This window comes from Anolis carolinensis, chromosome 2 (assembly GCF_035594765.1).
Source record: "Anolis carolinensis isolate JA03-04 chromosome 2, rAnoCar3.1.pri, whole genome shotgun sequence".
Classification (NCBI taxonomy): Eukaryota; Metazoa; Chordata; class Lepidosauria; order Squamata; family Dactyloidae; genus Anolis; species Anolis carolinensis.
Genome location: NC_085842.1, coordinates 311,600,983 through 311,624,497, shown reverse-complemented (window position 1 = coordinate 311,624,497; position 23,515 = coordinate 311,600,983). Strand labels below are relative to the sequence as shown.

Below are 23,515 nucleotides of genomic sequence, written 5' to 3'. Positions count from 1 at the left end.
CATCATTTTTGCACCAAGACACTTCAACTACCTTAGCAGTTGAAAACATGTTACTTCTTCATCTGCTGAAGCTGAACTGAGTTTGTATTTGCAAGGCATGCGATACAGCCAACTGGATCAATAGGTTTTTGCGCCAAATAATGTAATGATGATATAATTTGCAAGCATGATTGTGCACACTGGACTTGCAGAATTGGATTCTCTAGGTTTACAGCACTGTTTAAAAATTTTAAAATCAAATTGGTTCTGTCTTCACTGCTCATTTTTAATCCTGGACTCGCTGTAAAATGAGATTAACAGTCTTTGGCTCTAACGCCCTTGGTCAAATCTCCAGTAGCCCTTGTTCTAAATCTAAAAAAGGTTTTGGGGAATGACAAGGTCCGGCTTCTGCAAAACAATCTACAAACCAGTGTGCTCAACCATACAAAAACAGCAGCAGATGGCAACATGGTGAAAAGAACACAAACACACAGAGGACAGTTTTTCCCATTACCATGTTTCTGCCAGCATCTTTTTGCTGGGCTGCCTTTATAATCTGTGTCCTTAGAATAAGCACCTCTTCCTTCCGCACTTCCAGCTCTTCATTAGCGGACTTGAGCTGATTGAGGAGGAGGCTGTAACTGTCGTAGATGTCATGGGAACAGTTGTTGTTCTGGGCCACCCGGTCCACTACGGCCTTCCTCAGCTCGTTAAGGTCATTTTTCAGTTTCTTGTTCTCTGACTCTAACTCTTGCCTCTATTAAAAATGATATTTGAAACGTGATCCCGGCTCAGTACATTTCTATAACTGCTGTTGCCTCACTTCTTACAATCTTGCAGTGGAAACTCCTTTAATCAAAAAGCTCCAGACACAGAATGACCCACTAGATTCAGAGAGCTGAACTGTGAACCCATGAAACATTTTGTACTCTCTAAGTATCATTTCAGCCATTAACAAACACTCAAGATACTGGAAACTTGCAATTTAGTCTTCAGTTCTGCCGAAATGTTGCTCAAAATAAATAAAAAGTTGGCAAACTGTCTTGTAAACAAAATATCTTCTCTCAGAAGGGGAGAAAGCTGAAGAGCTATCCTATAACTCATGTAAAGGGAGGAAACAGGATTATAAAGAGTTAATATTTTATTTTGATATGCTTTGGCCAAATGGATTTCTGGATATCAGCAAAGACTCATGCTGGTTATTAGCATCTGACACGTAGGTTGCAAAAATATCTATCTTTAGCCTAGCAATTGGTTTTACCTTCAGACTGTTGTATGCTAGATCCGTATCACGGTCCAAATCCATTTCGTTCTTCGTTTCAATTACCTGGATGGATTAGGAAGACAGAACGAGAAAGATTTGGTTTGACAACTGACTACACAGCTGGGTATCTACATTGCTGCATGGGGTCACCTTACAAAATCTGATGTTTGCTAGTAGAATGATTTAGCCATGAAAGGAAGCGCAGAGAAAGAAAAGGGGTTTTAAGTAAATATCAAATTGATGCGGAGGGAAGATAAAACAATGTACCCGATACAACTGGGGCACTAGCAGAGGAAACCCATTTTCTCTCCCTAGCATTTGTACTATTTATCAACAACCTATTCACCCACTTTGTTCTTCTATTGTAGATGATGATGTTGGAGGAGGAATTAAGAAATCTCCATAGGAGAAATCCCTGAGCTTTCAGGAAAAAAATCTTAAAAAGTCAGTTATTTTCTGCTTCTCCTGAGTCAAGACACCTTGGTCACAGACTACACACACAACACAACACATTTGACTCAAGCTATCAAAGATTGGTACTGGCACCAAAGGTAAAAATATTAGACACTTGTTTATGCACTTTATTAAAGCTTTTGAATATTGTGTTTTATATGCCCAACCCCTTTTATCTCTAGTGGTTGATGCTGTATTATTACTCATTTGTTCTGATTTTATGTGTTTGTCTTCTCTGACCTTTTATGACCTGATGTAATGTGTGCCGCCTTTCAATGACTGACCCATTTCGTTTTTATTGGGGTCACTGCCTTTTAGTTGCTTTAAAAGTAGTTTTATTCTATCCTGTTTTCTTCACATTTCATACTATTTTAATTGTTTTATTGCAGATTGCCTTGAAACTGTCATAAAATAAATACTGCAAATGAAGACTTGTCTCTGAAGAGCCCTATATGTCTTTTTACCTTGAGGAGTCTGTTTTATGTGCTAGAGAAGGATATCTTACAAATGCAAAAGGACTTCTCATATGGATGTAGGAAAGCCTATATAATTAAAGCTTAAAATTAGGGTTGACACTAAGCGACTTTACTTGCTCCACATTTGAGATCTTGAGTGAGAAAGGTCTTAGCTAATCTGGCAATTTCAACACCCATTATGAGCGTAATTTGTTCCATTTTGATCCCATTTCTCACGGGACAATTTCTACTGACAGGTGCTTCACTGATCTTCATTTTCACTTCACCCAGTTTGTTGTGACAGACCATGTCATTTTGTTTATGAGCACCCATGGCACCACCATTGTTTCAGACATAGCATCCACGACAGACCCCCAAACAAAATCATGCTGGCTGATTTAACTAAAGGAATTAAAATGGAGAAGGTTGTCAGAATGAAAACTAGGCAAAATTCCTGAAGCTTTCACTACTGTGTAGAAAAGGGAATTTCAGCAGTTGCTGCTTGTTAAAAGGTTTCCCGACAAGCAATATCTACTCAAATTTCCTCTTCCATTACAACTATGAAAGGTACAAGAGCCATCCCCGGGTTTCAATCTGATAACCCTGAATGGGATTGTTGGTCTAAGTGAGTCCTGTTGTCACCAAAAGTAGGCAAAGGAAGAAGAGGCAGTACAACATGGGACAGTGGTTCTCAACCTGGGGTCCCCAGATGTTTTTGGCCTTTAACTTTCAGAAATCCTAACAGATGGTAAACAGACTGGGATTTCTGGGAGTTGCAGGTCGAAAACATCTGGGGACCCCAGGTTGAGAACCACTGACATGAGATGCTAAAAACGTGGGATCAATGTGCATATTTAGTGAGATATATTATTTTATGTTATTGAATAAGTGGATTTCTAGATTAATATTTCATTTAGGGAACATGAAACCTAGTTCAGCATAATGAGAAGAGTGATAGAGCAGGATCATAGAAACTCAGGCTCAAATCTCTGCAAGTCAAGGCTCAGCAACTTGTAGCCTTCCAGATGTTGGCCTGCAACTCCAGAATCCTTCAACATGGGCTGTGCTTGCTAGGGCTGATGGGAGGAGAAATCCAATAAACTCTGGAAGGCCATAGTTCCCTATTGCTGTTCAAAGCCAAGCCGGTTTCCATAGCCAAGCAGGGAATCAAACCTGGGTCTCCTGACTTGTAATCTAACACTCAAACCATTAGGTGGATTATTACTACTTTACCACTTATTTTACCCCACAAAGTTACTTTGGGGATGAAAGATTGAGTATTACGAACCTTGTAGAACCACAAGGAATGGGATATGGAACGTGTGGGCCATATGCACACCCAAGCTTTTGTGCCAATTGATTTTGGGGGGAAAGGAGTCTTTTCCTGACCTAAAATGACCCAGAGTCATGGCCCTAAAAATGATAGGGACATTTTTGGTCCAAATATTTTGCTTTCAAGACTATTCCAAAAGCAATTGGGAAACAGCCCTCCAAGGTCCCCGCGAAAGTCTATGTGATCCTTCAACTCTTACCAGTTGCCCATCTCAAATGGACACAAAGTGGAGTCTCACTTAAGTAGGAAATACAGGAAATCCAATTTGGTGAACTCCCCGTTATGGTTTTGCAAATAATTTCAAAGGCTTGGAAGGAAGGCCCTTCATGTTACAGTGGAGTAAAAGTAAAAGCTGTATATGGTGGCAATGTATTCCACATAATTAGGTGATTCAGAATATACTTTTAGATTCCTGCTTAGGCTAATGGGCAGGAGCGATGGCTGATGGGAGTCCAACAAAATCCAAAGGTCCATGCTTGGTCCAGTTGGTATCTTGCATTAATGTGCATTAATGCATCAAGATTGTTTTTCTTTCCACTTTCTTGAATGCATTTGTTTTTATAAAAATTAATAAATAATGAATTGTAAAGCAGAAGTGTTATTCTACAAGGAATGGTTGTGATGAGAATCCTTTTAAATAAATAATTCTCCTTTCTGTCCCAGAAAAACCTCAAACAGAAGCTTCTCTTTTGCAGGACCAGCAGACTATATAAAAAAGGAAAGAGACTATCTCTTAAAGGATCCTATTGGTCACTGGGTGAGAAACTGGCAAACTGGTGGGTAGAAGTAAAATTAAAATGTCATGATCTATAATATATCACCAGAAGGCAATTACCATTCCATGGCCAGATAAAGAGTTTCAAAGCAGCTTTTTTGTGCTGGTTAAAAGTCATGCATTTGAATGGGGGAACAAGACAAGCAGAGATGCATATCACTTCCCAGGCCTCCTACCTTTTCACAAGCAAAGCTGTATTCAAGAATTATTTTTATAAATATGTTACTTTAAACACCAGCACTATGTAGAAAGACAAGATAGGGCTAGGCGCCCTTGAAATGTCAAAGTTGCCTAGAGTTTGGAAACATCAGCAATCTTCCTAGATGGAGGAATTCAGGAAGTTGAAGTTCAAAAAAACCAACTTCTGCCAAGCACAGAAAGTTTCTTGTTAGGTACCTTAAAGTCATTTCCAGCCTTTGGTATCTTTAAAGCAAACCTATCATTGGCTTATTTGGAACTAAGAGTACGTGTATGACTTGCTGAAGGTCACCAGGTGGGCTTTCATAGCCAAGCACAGAACTGAAGTCTAGTCTCCTGAGTCGCAATCCACGCTGGCTCTCAAAAAGGTACCTTAATATGAAAGCATCCCTTACCAGCTTGGTATCTGTTTGTGGAAAGCCTGCCAGGAGCAGAAAGAGTCAGGATTTCCTATGTTCCCCATCTCTCCTTCCAACGATGTGTTGGTTAGTTCTAATACTACTATAATTGAGCCCTTTCAAAAACTGGAGATGCCAGGAACTGAATCTGAGAGCTTCCCAAATTTTAAATGTAGGTACGTAAACAAGACTGATCCTCATCATTCAACTGGAGCTGCTGAGGTTTTATCACACTCTGGAAGAGTCTGGATGAACTATGTTTGCTGGACTACAACTCCATACTTGCCAACATTGCACTGAAGAGAATAGAGACATACATCGCCTAGCAACATCAGATTGTGATCAAGATGGCAAAAGTTATTAATGAGGAAAAACAGATAAGCTTGGAGAGGCTACAGCAGTTTGCTTTTGCTCAAATCTGCAGGGAGGGAATTGCACTCCTAAACTTAGTTTGCAGCAACTGAAGCTGAGGACAAAGGGGGGAAAGAGGGAGGAGAGAGAAACCCCAACATTTTAAAATCAGGTGGAAAAGTGGGTGTGAGATGATGAATTGGGACTTCTCCTGTCAAACTGGGACAGGAGAAGTCCTACACAACTCCCAGAATCCCCAGTCCTCACGCTTACTGGCTGTGTTCGCTGAAGGATTTGAGAAGCGATTTTCTTGCTTCTTGGCAGGGGATTGGACTGGATGGGGCATCCAGTCCAATCCCCTGCCAAGAAGCAAAACAAGGTCTCTTACAACTCTATGATTCTATAAGTCCTCATCCCTATTCCACCCAAAAAGTAGGGGTGTTTCCTTTAATTAACATGTGCCATTTAAAAAACATGTCAGAACCAAACTCTACTTCACAAAAAACACGGACGTTCATGTCTAGGCTGCCTTTGCACCTCTTGGCCTCAAAATCTCAGAATTAAGTTTGGACCCAAATTTCCTGTCTGCCTGGGAAATAGAATTGATTGGATTTTGCATCCATGACAGCTCAGGAACAGAGTCATTGTCTGGTCAATTAACCCTACCATGAGATAAATCATTCCCATATTGATTATGCATTCCGGTGATGGCAGTTGTCTGTCCTAAGGCAAAAACTGGGAGTAAAAGAATAAAGCATCAGAATTGAACACAGATTTCTAAATAAATGTGGGGGACCCAGGTGTGCAGATCTCAGGATGCTGATGCTTCGAATGGCATAAAGAGACAAACAGATGTGTCCTTTTCCCTACAGCCATTTGGGCAGGGCAGAAGATAGAGAAGAAGGGAGAGAAGAACCTCATCACAGTTTCATGATATGTTTCATGGGGTGTCATTGTCGTTTGCTGCATTAATACAACCACCCTTTTCCTTACAGACATTTAGACAGGGAAGGAGATGGGGATTGGCATAAGCTCTAGCCCCTTTCACTGTTTCATTAGATGTTTCATGGGGTTTCATTAGTAGTATTCAGCAGTAATGCAACTGATGAACATTTAAGTTTGATGTTTAATCAGTGCAATTATGTGACTCATTGGAAAAGACAATGCTTAGTAAGACTGAAGGCAGAAGGAACTGCAAGATTTGAGCATGGGTTCTAATACAAGATTTCTGGCAGATTGCAATACAAGCTGTCCCCAAGTTACAAACAAGATAGGTTCTGTAAGTTGAATTTGTATGTATGTCGGAATCGGTATATTTTAAAGTGTAAATCTATTTATCTATCTGTCTGTCTGCCTGAGGCCCAGTATAAATTCCAAAGCTAAGCATGGCTTTCCTTAGTGGTACTGAGTTGTGATCACCAGTGAAGTAGAGTACTATAGTTTTATTCCTGCCACAGTTGGAGAACCCCCAGTAAGTACCTTTTATGCATTGCTATTGGAATGCAGTAATGGCAAGCATTTCTAGGATTTCCCTTATACAATTGGCCACAGATCAGTCTAATAAGGGACTCAGGGGCTTACATCCTCTAGCTATCCTTCCAGTATCTGAGCTAGACCTTTGAGTGACCATGTTGATCAGGGATTATTTTCAGGGGCTTTAGTGTTTTGCCCAGGGGAGGATGGGGGCTTGAGTTAAGGATGACCAATTTCCTCAGCCGCTCGTATATCAAATATGCTCCCCCAAATTAGATTAACTACCACCAAGAAACATTTAAATTGGTAACAATTAATAAAGTTGCCCTTAGTTCATTCCACTCCTGTTGTCTAGTCTCTTTATTCCTCTGGTTTGTCAGCAAATGCCAGGTATAGATTTGAAAGCAACAGTGAAAGCAACAATATGTCACTTTGTACCTGGGATTTCTTGCTTTCGCTGTCCTTCTTTTCCAACTGGCTTTGCAGTTTCTTTCTTTCCTGCTCCAGTTCTCGCACTCGCTTCTGAAGCTTTAAGAAGAGAGTCATGTCCATAGCTGCCTTCTCCACGCCAACCTCCTGTGGTAGAAGAATAGTGGAAAAAAGAGATGAATCCACACAATTACCTTAAAGTGCAGGAGAAAGCTCCAAGCTGCCTGTGAAACACGCAAAACACAAGACGGCATGGAGAGCTACTCGGAAACACCTACATGCTTTGAATGGCTGAAAAAGAACTGGCAGCGTGGCTGGTTTAGTTTAAAAGTATTCCTCAATTGAGTGTCTAAGAATCATTGACTACCGCCCCCATGCACACACACTGAAGCGGAAAGAGTCTACAGATTTTGTGCAGAACATTTCCAGCATGGGGTACATTAACCAGAACTCACCTCCATAATGCCCCTGGCATAGCATACACAACAGATGCTTATGGGCTTGAAGGAAAACAAATCAATCACACATATTATTTAAGTTGTGAGTCTGGATGGCATAAGACGCTTAGCACATTTTCTTGGCCCAACAGAAAGAGAACCTATCCAAATAAAATCAGTATTTCAGAAATCCATCTTCATCTTTCTAGTTCTCAAGAACAGGAAACTAGTAAGTCTAACTCCATTTGTAACAGAGGAGGACACTGAAATACTGAAAAGTGATTAAAATCACAAGAAAGATCATAGAAGGAGGATGAATGGCCAAAGAATATATTATTTTTATTCTACTGTCTGTACTTCTAATCTTTGTCCCCACACTTTCTTTTTACCTCTAACAACCACTTGCTGAGTGCTTAGTCATAACAGAAGGATTACAGCAAGATCCTCTAACGCTGTCCATGCAGGCTGAACAAATTATGTCTCTTTTACGAAACTGAAAATATCAGTCTTAATTGTGGTGCTCATAATTTAAATTTAACGGATTCTTATTTGTCTTACAAAATGTTGGAACTTTCTTTCTGTTGCTAACCAGCATGCTACAGAGATAGAAAAGTTTCTGCATCCATCTACATTATAGAATTGATGTAGTTTGACACCACTTTAATAGCCATGCTTCAGATAGGCTGGAAAACTTTTATGAAAACACAACTAAGCTAAAACGAGTCTTTAGGAGCTTGCAACCCTTCCAAAAGGAGAGTCGGTCACATATAAATGCATTACGAGAAACCAGGTTTACTCTCCATCATCATGAGTTAATGCTCTCTATGTAGAGGCCTAAGTGATTACTAAAAGCATGCATTTAAAAATTAATCTGCTCTAACTGACTAATCAAATTAAATAAACAGAACAATTTGCCCAGTGCTAGCCTGAGGTTTTGACATTTGCTTCTTCTAATAAATTAATTATTGCTTTCCAACAGCAAAATGAAGATGTATTAGTCCTATTTTCGAAGCCCGTCTCTACTTCATCTCCTTCATTTAGACTACGTAGAGAGCAAACCGTGTCACCAGAGGCAATCTCTTTGCTGGGATCCCACAACAATGCCGGTCTCGAGTCCATTCACATACCTCCACTTGCTGTATCGCATCTTCTGTATCTCCAATCTCAGATGTAGAAATCGATGGGTAATTGGAATCTGATTCCAGGCTGCTTTGGTTAGACGGATTTCTTCTGTGTCCTGAAGTTTGCTGTCCAATGAAAGAGACTACATTAAAGTTGTGTTTACTAAGATAGACTTAAGGACCAGTAGTGACATAATACAGATGATTTGTTAGGAACAATTCCTGGGGGGGGGGGGGGGGGGCTTCACACAAAAACAATGATTTTGTTGGAATCCCCCATAGTTACAGGGTTGCACTGTAGTTTTAATACAATTGTAATTGGAAAACCCTGGAAATGGCCTTCCAGTGCACTGATATAAAAAACTGTGACAGTCTCAGTTTCTGTTCCCTTAGTTTTCAGCAATCTATGTGGGTTCTAGAAAGGCAAATTGCATAGAAGTAATATCCGGACCTGCTATAGTTACTCATCCTTGATTTAGGAATACTGTGTATACCTCATGGCAAAAGAATGTTGGTTTGATGTGTAGCAGGGAAAGAAGTGGAATAAAAAATGGTTGCAGATCTCACTTGTTGAATGTTTTGTCTGGATAATAAGTGACTTTGTAACAGTGGCATCACTAAGGTTGGTGTCACCCAGTGTGATAACCAATGGTGTCACTCCCATGGACATTACTTTGTAGAAGACCATCCTTAATATCTATTGAACTAATGTTATGTTTAAATCATTGCTTGTATATTTTTACTAAATCAGCCACTATAAACAAATCAGCAGCAATGCAAACCATGTGCGTGTTTGAACCTCGTACAGCTAAAACTATGATGCGAAGTGTCATTGTAACTGGGTAGTAATGATAGTTCTGACCTGAATAAAGTTGCATTACAGAATTCATAAAGAAAGGCAGTAAATAGTTTTAGGATCTCATCACAGTGGGGGAAAGCGGAGGGATCTGTCTTCTTTCATTCCTTGCTGTGGCTTTCTATCTTCAAGGATGGCAGCCATCTGATGTCCTTTCTGCACCCTTCCTTGTCTTCTCTGTGGTTTCTGCAGTTGGAAGTCGGGTAGTACCCGATTCCTGCAAATGGAGCTTTCCCTCCGTTTCCCTGTGCTGCCGCCACAGAGACTGAAAGTCGCCTCACGTCATGTGATGGCCTCCGTGGGACTCCGTTTCGGCAGCACAGAGAAACAGAGATGTGACGGTCTCAAGTCCATAATCTTGTTAGTGTATTGATAACATACATGTAAACTGGACTTACAAAATATATTGCTAGGTTTTAACTAACTGCAAGGATCCTTAAAACATTCTACTGAAACATTGCACAAAAGTGTGTAGTCATTTTGGTGTCACCTCTCCTGATGGTGTAACATAGTGTGATCTACACACCTTGTGTCCCACTTCTGATGCTGCTGCTTTGCAGATCCATTGGGTTAATGCTGGCATATATTTGTGTACATGTCCACCTATAGAGTAGTTATTATTTTCTTTCTATTGCATATGAGGGGAGGAGTTTGAAAGACAAACCTCAGGACACACAGAAACTTTATATTAGAAATGAAGCTTGAACTGGAAGCATTCTTATCTGTAATTGTGTGATGCCTCATGGGCCTTGTAGTCCTGTTCCTAGTGCCATCGTGGCAGATGAAGATGAAAACATGGGGTTTTCGCCGGTTCAACAAGAGCCGGAGTCCTTTCACCTGCCGGATGTTGATGTTTGTCCTCAAGACTTCAGTAAACCAGACCTTGGGCATTCCTCCCCTCCGTTTCCCAGGAAGGAATCTTATTCTAGAGACAGAGGAGTCAGAGAAGCAAATCGTAGTTTACGGATCGCTGCCAAACAACAGGCTGATTAGGCCTGCTTCCCTTGGGAAATTCTAAGGAGTCTTGCATCTGGACAGAGTTGGGTTTCGCTTCTTGTTCTCTAGGGAAAGAGTTTTGTTGGCGGGAAAACGAGACCCAATATAGGTGTTTGACGCGGGAGATTCTTGCGGAGTCAATAGATCAGCTTCAGGAGAGAGATCATGTGTGGACTTCGTAACCCCAGTTCCTTGCTTCCCGGATCAAGCATTCAAGCCTTTGCCTTGCCTTGCTGTTTAACCACGGACCCTGTTCCACGCTTCATGTTTTGCCTTGTTTCTAGTCACGGACCTAGTCAAGAACCAAGTTTATTTCCAGCCTTGTTGTCAAGCTTCATTGGACTTCTAAGACTCTGACATTTCCCCACACTATTGCTTGGCAAAAGTGTGTGTTTCGGTCAAGTGGATTAAAACTTTGAACTCTAATATCATTTATTGGACAATACATTTTTGGACTATATTTGACCTCATTTGAAAGGTCTGCTTCTGAACTATATTCTTCACTTGTTTTTATTGCTTTTATATATTTCCTTAATAAAGATATTAGATAGAGATTGGCCTCCGTGCGGTTATTGGTGCCCAGCAGCCAGGGGTCTGACAAATTGTGTGAAACAAATGAATATATAAATAAACATCTATTATGTTAATGGAAATTGCTTGGCACTAAGTAGTTGTCATTGTTGTGGACCTTCATGTCATTTCCAACCCACAGTGACCCTTAACCACAGCAGGAAGCAGTTACAGAACGCTGTCAGAGAGAGTATTCAAGTGGACGGAATGCGATTTACAAATATCTCAGTGTAGTATCAAGGTAAAAATAGTTTCCCATTACCTTTATGATAGTCATCTCATCCCTCAAGTTGTCGTATCTCTGCTCGAGGCTCGAATACTCCTTCACCAGGTTCTGATAGCGAGTTCGCTCCTCATTCAGCTCCTTCTTCATCAGAAGATTTTCCTCAACGGCATTTTGTGAAATTTCATCTTGCAGGGGAAAAACAAAGGGGAACCTTTTTGATATGTTTTAACTCCTGGATTGATAGAGAAGGGCACTGCTGTCCACTTTAGATGGATAGCAATTTAGTGATTTTATTTTCATCTATCTCTTGTCTATGCAGGCAACACTCATCCGGGAGGACCTAGAAAATTATTATAAGTTTCCGACAGAAGTTGGTATAAAGTTCACACTGAAGGACTAGCTAATTCCTAGAGGATATTTCTCTAGGAATTTGCTAGTCCTTCAATGTGTCTCTATACTAAATTCTGTTGGAAGCTTATAATAGAATCACCTGGAGGACCTAGAAAATTCCTAGAGACGATACATTTTGTTGGATGCGGGTAGGTCCTGTGGGCATGGGGTTTGCACAACATGTACACAGTACCTGTAATAGTTAATCAGTTAAGACCTTGTGAAAGCTACATTTTGAATGACAAGCCACAAGGATTTCGGACTACAACTACCAAAATCATGGCCAGCATGGCCAATACCATCTCAGAGCCACTGCTTTACTCCCAAACCGAGCAAAATATTTTCTATACTACATCTAAAAATAAGAGAAACTGCTTCAAAATTCTTGTTTTAGGCACATACAGATTTATATGGCTACTCAATTAAACCTCATTTGGTATTTAAATAAAGGTTTTTTGTTTGATCATAGCCCAATATTGAAAGAAAAAAAATTGAGAGCTAGGTGCTTTTACAATATGATATATAGAACAAGGTATGGATCAAGTGCTTGCATTCCTCACACTTACGGCCTTTCAGCTGTTTTCTCACATTCACAATTATTTCTAAATCAGCTTGTTAAACTATTTGCTCATTGTGCCATGTCTTTTTAAACAGATCCTTTGGAGGGTACAAATGCTGCTGTTTGTACCCCTCTTTTCTGGTTTCTGGCATTTTGGGATTGTTAGAATTGCTCTCAGTTACTCTAGAAATTAAATTGAAAAGGGGGAGAAGCACAATTTGCAAACATTTTCAGGAAATCTTTTATCTTCAACTTCCCTCTTCCCTCCAGAGAGTTTCCATCCCATCTCTGAGAGATTTCAAAAATATTTTGGGGAAAAGTGTTGCTAGAAGATTAACATTTCCTGCTTATCATTCACAAAGCTGTGTATAAGGGGAAAAGATTCAGACGCATAAGAAAGAAAACAAACCTACAACAAACAGCATTGCAGATTCTTCAGATCATTATCAGTGTTAATTAATCCACAAGCCTCTTCTCCTTACCTTCCGTCTGACACAAGATTTTGTTGTTCAGATTCTCTTTTTCCTGCTTTAGCAGCACATTTTCTTCCTCCAAGTCCGATATCCGCTAAGGACAAAATAAGGGAGCAATATTAACATTTACAATGGAGGCCAAGCCAAGGTCAACCAGCTTCATAGAGCGATTGGGTTTCACCTGGCTGCCTTTTATAGGTAAACTGCTTTCTCGTTCTCCCTCAGTTGCTGGAATAACGATACACAACAGTGGAAGTGTTACTTTGACAGCTTAGTCTGAAAAAATATTTTGGAAAATACACTATAGTGACTGCAAGTTTTCAATTTTTGGATTTTTAAAAAAGAACAGCTTAATTAAAAATAGTGTATATTGTATAAGTTTAAGGCAAAGAGGGTTTTTTTTCCAAGGAAAACAGCGCTTCACAAAAAATTATCAGATTTTTTCAGTGATAAATTCTATGGTAGTAGACAGTATTCATTGATGGACAGCTACTCCATCTCCTCCAATGTCCCCATGTAAGAGGCTTAATATGAATTAACAGTTCAAAAGCTATGGAACTCTCATTTAATACTAAATGATCTATAACATGATCGGATTCTCTACAATGCATTGCTCAGGAGTGAGTTGATACTCTCTGTGCCATCATGAAATCCTTAATCCAGCTTTTAAATCTTATGCTTAAAAAGCAAGACAACCAGGCACAACATGCCCATGACAGTTTGAAAGCAAACGATTTCCCCCAAATTTATTATAATGCAGGAATATCTCCTTAAGCAACATATTTCCACTAGTCCTGAAGGACTTTCCAGTCACCAGAGACCCAAAAACTGTATTTACCTTTTATTATCTGTTTTCTGGCACAATATGAATGATTATTTCACAGCAAAGATAAAGGGTACCTAACTTCATTTTCTCTGAGAGTGAAAAAAAGCTCAGTCTAACTTGAATCTTGTTTGTTAGTGGAGGCATGTTTTTAGTTAGGGTGACTACTTTAGATTTAGGACCTTATCAGACAGAGGTTGTCCTCTGAATTTACCCACTTAAAAGATGGAATTCAATGGATCCCATCAAAAATGCAGGCCCTGTTCTATGTGAGACTGTCACTGAAGCATATAGAAATGGATGGATTTTAAAGACGGGCTGGAATCGACCTGACTCTATCTCCCTGCACTTAGAAATGCTTAGAAATTGGAATTTTTCTGTGGGATGAGAAATGGTACATTCACCCTTTTTAAGTCTGTATTTTGATGTTTCAGTGTGGATGTGAGTATGGGAGGTCTTTTCATTTTTCTTAAGGGTCCTTCTGCCACTATTACTTTTTGGACTTCTATCTTTTAAAACAGTGGTACTCAACCTGTGGGTCCCCAGATGTTTTGGCCTTCAACTCCCAGAAATCCTAACAGCTGGTAAACTGGCTGGAGTTTTTGAGAGTTGTAAGCCAAAACACCTGGGATCCTGTGATGACTCATGGGCCTTGTAGTCCTGTTCCTAGTACTATTGTGGCAGACGAAGAGGAAAACATGGGATTTTTGCCGGTTCAGCCAGAGCCAGAGCCTCTCCACCTGGAGGATGTTTGCCCTCAAGAATTCAGCCAAACAGGCCTTGGGCAGAACTCCCCCCCGTTTTCCCGGAGGGACAATTATACTAGAGATAGAGGAGTCAGAGAGGCTAATCGCCGAAGCCTGAGAATCGCTGCCAAACAACTAGCTGATTAGGTCTGCTTCCCTTGGGAAATTCTAAGGAGTCATGCATCTGGACAGAGTTGGGTTTCGCTTCTCGTTCTCGAGGGAAAGAGCTCTGTTGGCGGGAAAACGAGACCCAATATAGGTGTTTGTCGCAAGGGAAACTTTGCGGAGTCAATTGATCAGCTTGAGGAGAGAGATCGTGTGTGGACTCCGTAATCCCAGTTCCTTGCTTCCCGGATCAAGTTTCAAGCCTTGCCTTGTCTCACGTTTGCCACGGACTTTGTTTCATGCTTCATGTTTGCCTCGTTTTAAGTCTTGGATCAAGTCAAGAATCAAGTTTAATTCCAGCCTTGTTGTCAAGCTTCATTGGACTATAAAGACTCTGTTATTTCCCCACACTATTGCTTGGCAAAGTGTGTGTTTCGGTCAAGTGGATTAAAACTTTGAACTCTAATATCTTATATTGGACAATACATTTCTGGACTATATTTGACCTTATCTGAAAGGTCTGCTTCTGAACTATATTCTTCACTTGTTTTTATTGACTTTATATATTTCTTTAATAAAGATATTAGATAGATTCTGGCCTCAGTGTAAGGTTATTGGTGCTCTGCAGCCTGGGTCCTGACAGATCCACAGGTTGAGTACCACTGCTTTAAAGAAAACTGTAACGTGGGCACTCTATGGATGATGACATGGTGGACTACACCCACCCGTGTGGTTAGAAATGAAGGATTTAAGTAGAAATGGGTGGAGATGATACTGTGTGATGGGGGTGAGTGTATTCTCAGTCTTCTTTCAAGACGGAATGTCACAAAAAGCCATGGGAAGAAGACGATTCTTCCTCCCGCTTCCCCCCATTTGTGGGATGAGGTCCTAATTTGTGTTCAATGTCTTAGCTTTTCATATTATGAAATTTTCCTTTTCATATTTTTGTTCTATTTTTTTCCCTTTATTTCTGAATAAAAATTAGTAATTAACTTGAATCCGCAAGCTAAAAATAATGAAATGCCAAGCCCTGTGTCTAGTAGCAGTTTTATTTCAAGAAAGTGTTTTGAACGAACTATTTTTGTCCATGTGATACTGCTTTGTTGTGCTGCACCATCTATGAGACTGCATTCCAACCCCTAAAACTTCATTCTTTTCTGTCTATACAATTGTAGCTCAGAACAGAACAACTATAATTTAGAAAATTGCTACCAAGAGTGCACATGGTTTCTGAGTTACAGTGAACGAAAGCTTTGTAATGTCAGTATAATACAGATTTTTTTTCTCCTGTCCTACATGCCGGAAAGACATACACATTTATACTGCAGCCTAATTTTATCTATTTTCCTCGGTTTTCTTAGAAAGAGAATCTGCAGAGGCATTTTATCAAGTAGTGTAAGTACACTGCATTTTTAAAGTCCTAAATGGGAAGCAGGAGATGGAAGGAAGCAAACCATTTTTTATAAAGGATTCTTGTGTTACAAGGAGCCATTTGGTGTGCTTCAAGGGTGACAGAAAGTCAAAAAACAGAAAAGGGAGAAAAAACCCAAAACAACTACAGTAGAACAGCTTTTTTTCTTCCCAAAAAGGTCTTGGTGCATTCATTGTTGCACATAAAACAACAAACTATAACAACCCAACCATAAGTTGCTGCTGTGGTTGGGACCACCATTCAAGCACAGTTTGGGAAATTTAGGATTTGCACGACTTCAGTATTTTCACCAGTCAACAACACATACAGCGCATATTCATATGTCATAACACGGCATTGCTTATGGCAACCATGATGTGTTTCTTTCTTTTAAGACACATTGCGCTGAAGATGACCAAACAAACCATTGTCTGTTTTCCCATTTCTGATTTGTTTTCTCTCTCCCACCTTTAGTGAGTTCTTATTTCAGGATAGGCACCGAGAGAAACAAGTCAAAGAAAAGCCACAGCTGCAAATCATTACAAGCCATAGTTTGAAACAGAATATGGAAATAATACTTTTTATCATGATAACTCTGAATCCCAAACTAATCCCAAGCTCTAATTTATGGAAATCAGAATCAGGAAACCAACATTAAATCTCATAAGACACTTTTCAGAGAAAGTGTTTTCAGAGAAAAAGCTAGTTTCTAGTCTGTATGGATGCAAAGATAAGACTTGAAAATAAGAAATGCTGAACCTCAGATGATGCGGCAGGATATTGGGCAAATATTTCTGTTTATCAAGGACCCCTTGTCATTGTTTTTCCACATAACTATCAACCCACCCCTCCCAAGAAACAACCCCAAAAGAAACTCCTCATGCCAATACAGGGTGTTTGAAAAAGAACTCCCTAGTTTCCATTTAAATTAAATGGAAACTAGGGAGTTCTTTTTCAAACACCCTGTACTTTCTAGAATAAAAATAGCATAAACTATATATGTTGTAGAGTTCAGACTGTTCTTTTTTCTTTTCCTTTCTACAACAGAATGCAGAAACTACGGGATCCGATTTCCCTGAATCAATGTTTCTAAAATCTGTTATGTGAGTTTTGCAACTTTCTAGTTAAGTGTTAATCCAAAATAAAATAGGAAAGTTTTCAGATCAATCGATCCATCAATCTATGTAATTCATCACAGCAAGATCACGGAAACTGGTATAGAAGTTCAAGTGCTGCAAATATTGAAGATACTTGTGCATTGTAAGCCCAAGAAAAAATATCAGTTGCAAGCTTTTCTGAGTGCCTTTATAGCTGAGGAGTGGGGTAAAAATTCTCTAATAATAATAATAATAATAATAATAATAATAATAATAATAATAATAATAATTATTATTATTATTATTATTATTATTATTATTATTATTATGTGCCAAACTGCTAAAAAATTCTTGTTGCTGGGCTATTCTTCCTGACAGGATTTCTTGAAAGTCAGAAGTCTCTATTCTTTTTTTCTTTTGGTGGAGAATGGATAATACAGAACGTTCTTAACATGCCTTGCTCAGATGTATTCATATATTTTCCATATTATGAAGAGTAAAATATTGTCAGAAATAAGCTTGGAAAAGTTACTTGTTGGACTCCAAATTCCACACCGGCAAGGAGATTCCGGCGTTCAAAGAGGTAACTTTTCCAAGCCTTGACACCATGATACAGTGAACCTAGAAACCGCAAGAGTGCCTTACCTTTTGGAGGACGTCTTTCTCCTTTGTGTAGGTATCTTCCACAATTTTTCTCTCCCCGTGCGCCTTTTCCAGCGCCAACCGGAGAGTGTCAATCTCTTCTTGCAAATTTGTAATCTGGTTCTCGTCCTCATTCTTCTGTTGATAGCGTTGCAGTTCCTTCTGTAATTTGCTTATCTCAACAGAATAAGTAGAGGTGACTGTGGAGAGCTGCTCATTCAGGAGCTTGTATTCTTTGTTCTACAATGAGGGGACCAAAGAAAGAACATATGAGTTCATCCCAAAATTCCACAGAAGTAATAACACACCAGAAAAAAATTACAGCCATTATTAAAATAATCAACTATTAATTGTTTTTATAGTATTATAAATGTGTATTACATTAGGACCCATGTATCTGTGATTTCCTTTACCTACATCTGACAAATTATGTCATCTTTAGGCATTTTCTAGGCCTTCCAAGAAATTGTATGGTGTGTTTCCACGGGATGTTGACCAAAAGTCATGCTGAATGACCTAATGGTGACTACTGAGATGTTCTCTCTAGCCATTTCCGAGGTCTTCCGGGACAACTCTATTGTATTCTATTTCTTGTATAGAAAGCTCTGTAATTGGGGATTTACTCTGTGCAAAAGTCACTTATATAATTTGCACAGTAAACACAATTCTGTACACATAAACATATTTCCATAGAAACATTATTTTTGTGCAGAAAATGCTGCTCTTTGTACAGCAGTAGTTCCCAACCTTTTTGGACTAGGGACCACTTTTCAACATTAGTACTAAAAGGGTTAGGAGTAAGTTTTTGATCAAGTTTAGATTTGGATTGGTTATTTGGGGTACTGATTCCGAAAACTGCATTGGATAGACCAGATCAGTTCTAGTTTCTGATACAGAACATGTGCCATTTCAGTAATCGCTATCTGCTTGCCCACAGAAAACTATTTAATAATGTAGAACTGATGTGGTCTATCCAATGCAATTTTCTGAATCATCACCCCAAATAACCCCAGGAACAGGTGTAAAAATGAAGACACCAAGGTGCCCCCACTTCCAGGTGCCATACGGAAGAGCTCTGCTCAGGGGGAGGGAGGAAGGGAAGCATGTTGCCTCCCGATATCCCCGTTGCCTCAGCACTATAAGAGGGTTTCACAAGACGAGTCTTGCTGCAGCAGTGTAGTAGCAATGACTATATTTTAGTTCTTGGGGACCACTGGTGGTCCACAGGCCACAGGTTGGGAACTACTGTTGCACAGGAAAAGCAATTTTCTGCACAAAACAACCATGTGTGTGAAATTTTCACAGACTAACTCCCAAAATATGAATACTCTTTTAAAAAAGGCATGGCTTTCAAAATGGAAGAATATTACTTCCTTTGAAAAGAATCTTAGTGCATCATTACATCCCAGATCACAAGTCTTTTCTTTTTCTGGTTTTAAGAACTGAGAAGGGAATGCTTAGGAGAACACTATATAATAGGACTGCCATCAAAATGAACAAGAGTCAATAACTATTAGATGGGCTCAGAAACGAAATGAGACTGACGGGAGGTTTAGAAGTCTCATTATCTTTAAGACAGCGATAAGTGATTCTCTGAGAAATCCTGTGTGGAAGGCTGGGGTGAGAAAGATCAAGACAAAGATGAATAGAAAAAAATAATGCTTCTGATCAAGAGCCATAGAGGACATGTCAACTGAATTGTAGGTGCATTTATGGAAATTCTGTAAAAGAACGACTGTATTTTTAAACCTCTCAAATATAGAACATAACATTTCTGCAAATAAGAGGATAATTACTTTTAAAGTTTCATAACAGTAAGAAGGCGAAATTAAATATGATGTCATTATCTGTTGATATTACGGACTGTTGAAATATCCATTATGAAATTTTTGTTATAAAATGCCACAACTGAGGGCAACGGAGAACTCGGCCAATGGAAGTCTCTTCCAAATCTCTAAAGGAAAGCCTTTCCAATATACGCATCTTTCTGTTAAAAAAAAAGCTTTCCTTTGTAATCCATGATCAAGGAAAGCAAAAGAGGTCAAAGATTGTTATCTTTTTTGTTGAAGTCTGCCTTGGCATGGCTTTTCCGTCAATAGAGATAAGCAATGGAAGAACAGCACAATGAAGTCTTAGTAGGACAGCTTGGCTTGGCAGCATTTTCCTTTCAATGCTATGACAAAACCCGCACACTGGAGGGATTTCTCTTCAAGACTTATAATTGTCTTATTTAATTCAGTCAGAGCCAAGGTTAAGCAAGGCTATGCCTTTGACTTTTTGTTGTTGTTAAATGCTCACACAAGATGTCAGTTTTCTTTTTTTGACATCTATGACCTTCAGAAGGGTTTTCCTTGGTTATTTCCAGATACCTTGAACCAAAGCTCTCTTTTGTGACAGATACAGCTTTCAGAACACCCTTAGCCATTATGGCTGTCTGGGCAATCTGGGAGCTATAGTAGGGTCTCGCATGACAGTAAGAAAGATAATTTTGGGGAAGACTGTATCCCCCCCAAGATGAACCTTCACAAGCTTTAAGATTCTTCAGAGAGGGCTTTCTCTTGGCCCCATCACCATCACAGGATCGTAGGGTGAGGACAAAGGGCAGTCTTCTTGGTGGCTGCTAACAAAATGAGGAAAGCAGAGACCTTGCTCCTTAAATAGGCATTGATGGTTAAAGTGATTGTGAGAAGTCTTTTAAAACGGTATTTTTGTACTGTATTTTTATTTTTAATGCTTTTTACAAAATGATTATACATACACACACACACACACACACACACATATCATAATGTGATCTTTAATATTTTTTCAGTACCAGGTCATATTTTACCCTCCCATGGCAAAAGAAAGATGGGATATCATAATTAAAAGAAAAGAAAAATACAATACTTATTTGATTCTAAGATACTATCGATTTTAAGATACACATTAATTTCAGTACTACTATGCCATCACACCCAGGCACCTTTTTAAGCTTTAGGATGTGCTTCTTCCTTTGCCCAGGTGAACTGCGGGGGCCTTACTTAGAAGCTCTGGAAATCCCAGTAACCAAAGGCACTTCAAGTAGAACCAATCAAACAAAATTTTATTTTCACAAAGTCCTTGGCAGACTTGGCACATATAATTAAGGTTGCAAATAAAAACAGTCAACCTATAAAACCTTGCAGATGTTCCTTGCTTGCTTTTCCCCTTTAGTTGCTGGGTTAACTTCCACCAAAGGCGAAGAGATCCTGAGATCCTCTTTACCCTAGCCCTGAGCTGCTATCAAAAAGGTCTATATCTATCTAAGCTCAAAGCTAGTTTTTGAGGCGAAGTTGGTAGGACTTCCTCCAGTGGCAAAGAAATCCGGAGATGTTCTCTGCCCCAGTGCCAAAGCTATTAGAAAGAACAGGTTTTTCCCCTATCTATGCTCGTGTGATGACTCATGGGCCATGTAGTCCCGTTCCCAGTACTATTGTGGCAGATGAAGAGGAAAACTTGGGTTTCCCACCGTTTCAGCCAGAATTGGAGCCCTTGCACCTGCAAGATGTTTGCCCACCAGAAGTCAGCCAAACAAGCCTTGAGCAGAAATCTCCCCCATTTTCTCACCGGGATTATTATAATCGAGATAGAGGCGCTCGAGAGGCGACTCGCAGGAGCGCCAGGATAGCTGCCAGACAATTAGCTGATTAAGTCTGTTTCCCTTGGGAAACTTTAAGGAGTCATGCATCTGGACACAGTATGGGTTTCGTTTCTTGTTCCCCAGGGAAAGTGTTCCTTGGCGGGAAAACAAGATCCTATATAGGTGTTTGCCCGCAAAGAAATCCTTGCGGAGTCAATTCGTCAGCTGGAGGAGTGAGATCGTGTGTAGACTTCGTACTCCAGTTCCCTGTTTCCCGGATCATGTTTCCAGGCTTGCCTTGTCCCGCGTTCACCACGGACCTTGTTTTTGCTCTTGTTGCCTTGTTTCGAGTCTTGTTCTAGCCAAGTATCAAGTTTGCTTCCAGCCTATTTGCCAAGTTTCTATGGACTTAAGGACCTTGTCTCCTCCCCACACTTTGCTTGGCAAAGTGTGTGTTTCGGTTATTGGATTATAACTTTGGACTTTAATATCACATATTGGACATTATTTTCCTGGACTATATTTGACCTTTCCTGAAAGGTCTACTTCTGAACTATATTCTACACTTGTTTTTATTGACTTTATATATTTTCTTAATAAAGATATTAGATAGATTCTGGTCTCTGTGCATGGTTATTGGTGCTCTGCAGCCAGGGTCCTGACAGCTCGGCACTGGTTTTAAAGGCAAGTCAGTACTTACGATGGCTTTGTCAGAGATGGCCTGGCTTGGCCACATAAGCACATCTGAGTTCTTTTTCTTTTTGTCTAGAAGGCAAAAGGCTTCTCAAAATGGAGCCTTCTTTCCCCAGAAAAAGTGGCAGTCTCCAGAACAAACAGATACATTTGCAGGCTGCAAGCAGCAAAGACTTTGCTGAGCTGGCTACAAACTCTGCTAATATCCTAACTATCAGACTGCTGCAGAATCTGCAGCAACCCTGGAGCAAATGCAAACAGGTGCTATTTTCTATAACTATGAAAAAATGCAAACCAAACCTCTGGCAGACGGAACAACTACCAACAGTTTTTAAATATGTATAAAAAGCACCCAGGATTCTAAGATGTACCTCATTTTTAGAGATATTTATAAAGAAAGGAAAGTGTTTCTTAGAACTGAAGATATACAATAATAAATAAAGGCTACCCTTGAAGATCCTACCAGTTTGTTCTCCAAAGAGATTATCTGACCTTCCGATTGCATGGGAATTTATATAAGCCCTACCAAATATAGGAATCACTACCTAATGTTCATCTGGTGACTTAATAGCCTATCTAAGATGTTCTTAACTCAACCTGTGTGCCCTCCAGATATTGACAGAACGAAACAGCCATCAAGTCAAAAAAGTAGTGCCAATGGTCAACAATGACAAGACCTGTAGTCAGCTACATGTGGTAGACCTCGGTTTTAAACGCTATCTACTAGCCATGTCTGGCAATTTCTCCAGGGTGACCTGAAATGTTACTGGAAACATTAAGCCACAGAAAGGAGAAGCACATGATTTTAGGGCTAGTCTATCAGTAATCTCTTTTCCTGCACTTTGATTTCACTCTAATGTGTCCTATGTCTCCGGAGCAGCAGAAAACAAGCTTGATCTATCTTCAACATAACATTCTTTCAAATATTTAAACATAGCTATTACAACATTTCTTAACATCCACTACTTTCATTTTGGGCTATGATATGTTCTGTGGGTAAGTGCCACCCCTAAAATGAGTGCCACCCCTAAAACACATGAGAAGTCCACCTAAACAAAACACAAGAGGACGGAGGGGATTTACCTGTTCATCTACCTTCCTCTGCAACTGAACAACCTTGTTCTCCATGCCAATGTTAAGCCTCTTCAAGTGCTCTGCAGACCGTGCCTCTATCTTCAGGGTCTTCAGCTCCCGCTTGGCCTTCATGCGCCTGAAGTAGCACTGGACGACCACAGCAGCACTTCTGAATCGGGCAAAACGCTTGCGAGCCAGCCAAGCCCGGGCGTGCTTCTGGATGACCGTGGCCTTGTGTTCCATGAGCATCTACAAGACAAAGGGATAACATGACCTTCAGGAAAAGGCGGGGAGCAGAGAACGAGGGTCTCAAACAATGCAAGTATGCCTCAGTTAGCAAAGCGGGTGTGTTCCTGAACATTACTTCTTTAACAGAAAATTTGGTACCAAATATCACATTGAAAGAATTGGGATAGATCCTAGCACTATAAAAAAGAACAGCAGATGTTTATGTCAGGGATCATATCTATAGATCTATTCCTTTTTAAATATGCGTAGGGATAGCCAGTGAGAGGCTTTCCCTTTCTCTTTCTGTTTTACATGCTTAAGAAGGGTGTCTAAAGATATACTGTTTTTACCTTGTCTAT

The 23,515-nt window shown here is 39.8% G+C and overlaps 1 protein-coding gene and 1 long non-coding RNA gene across 5 annotated transcripts in view; one reads left to right on the top strand and one right to left on the bottom strand.

Annotated features, from left to right (window-relative positions):
* myo5b (myosin VB) overlaps positions 1–23,515 on the bottom strand; it is a 355,668-nt gene that overhangs the window by 41,619 nt on the left and 290,534 nt on the right. For 3 of the 4 annotated variants that reach the window (XM_062972559.1, XM_062972560.1, XM_062972562.1), the window contains 8 exons: positions 22,938–23,177; positions 17,564–17,800; positions 12,746–12,830; positions 11,351–11,499; positions 8,673–8,792; positions 7,118–7,255; positions 1,241–1,306; positions 494–736 (listed from right to left, as the gene is read on the bottom strand). In XM_062972559.1, coding sequence (XP_062828629.1) covers positions 494–736; positions 1,241–1,306; positions 7,118–7,255; positions 8,673–8,792; positions 11,351–11,499; positions 12,746–12,830; positions 17,564–17,800; positions 22,938–23,177 — 1,278 coding nt within the window. The remainder of the gene's footprint in view (positions 1–493; positions 737–1,240; positions 1,307–7,117; positions 7,256–8,672; positions 8,793–11,350; positions 11,500–12,745; positions 12,831–17,563; positions 17,801–22,937; positions 23,178–23,515) is intronic. The other variant, XM_062972561.1, reaches the window with a different exon arrangement.
* LOC107982332 (uncharacterized) overlaps positions 1–23,515 on the top strand; it is a 190,252-nt gene that overhangs the window by 48,878 nt on the left and 117,859 nt on the right. The window lies entirely within an intron of this gene.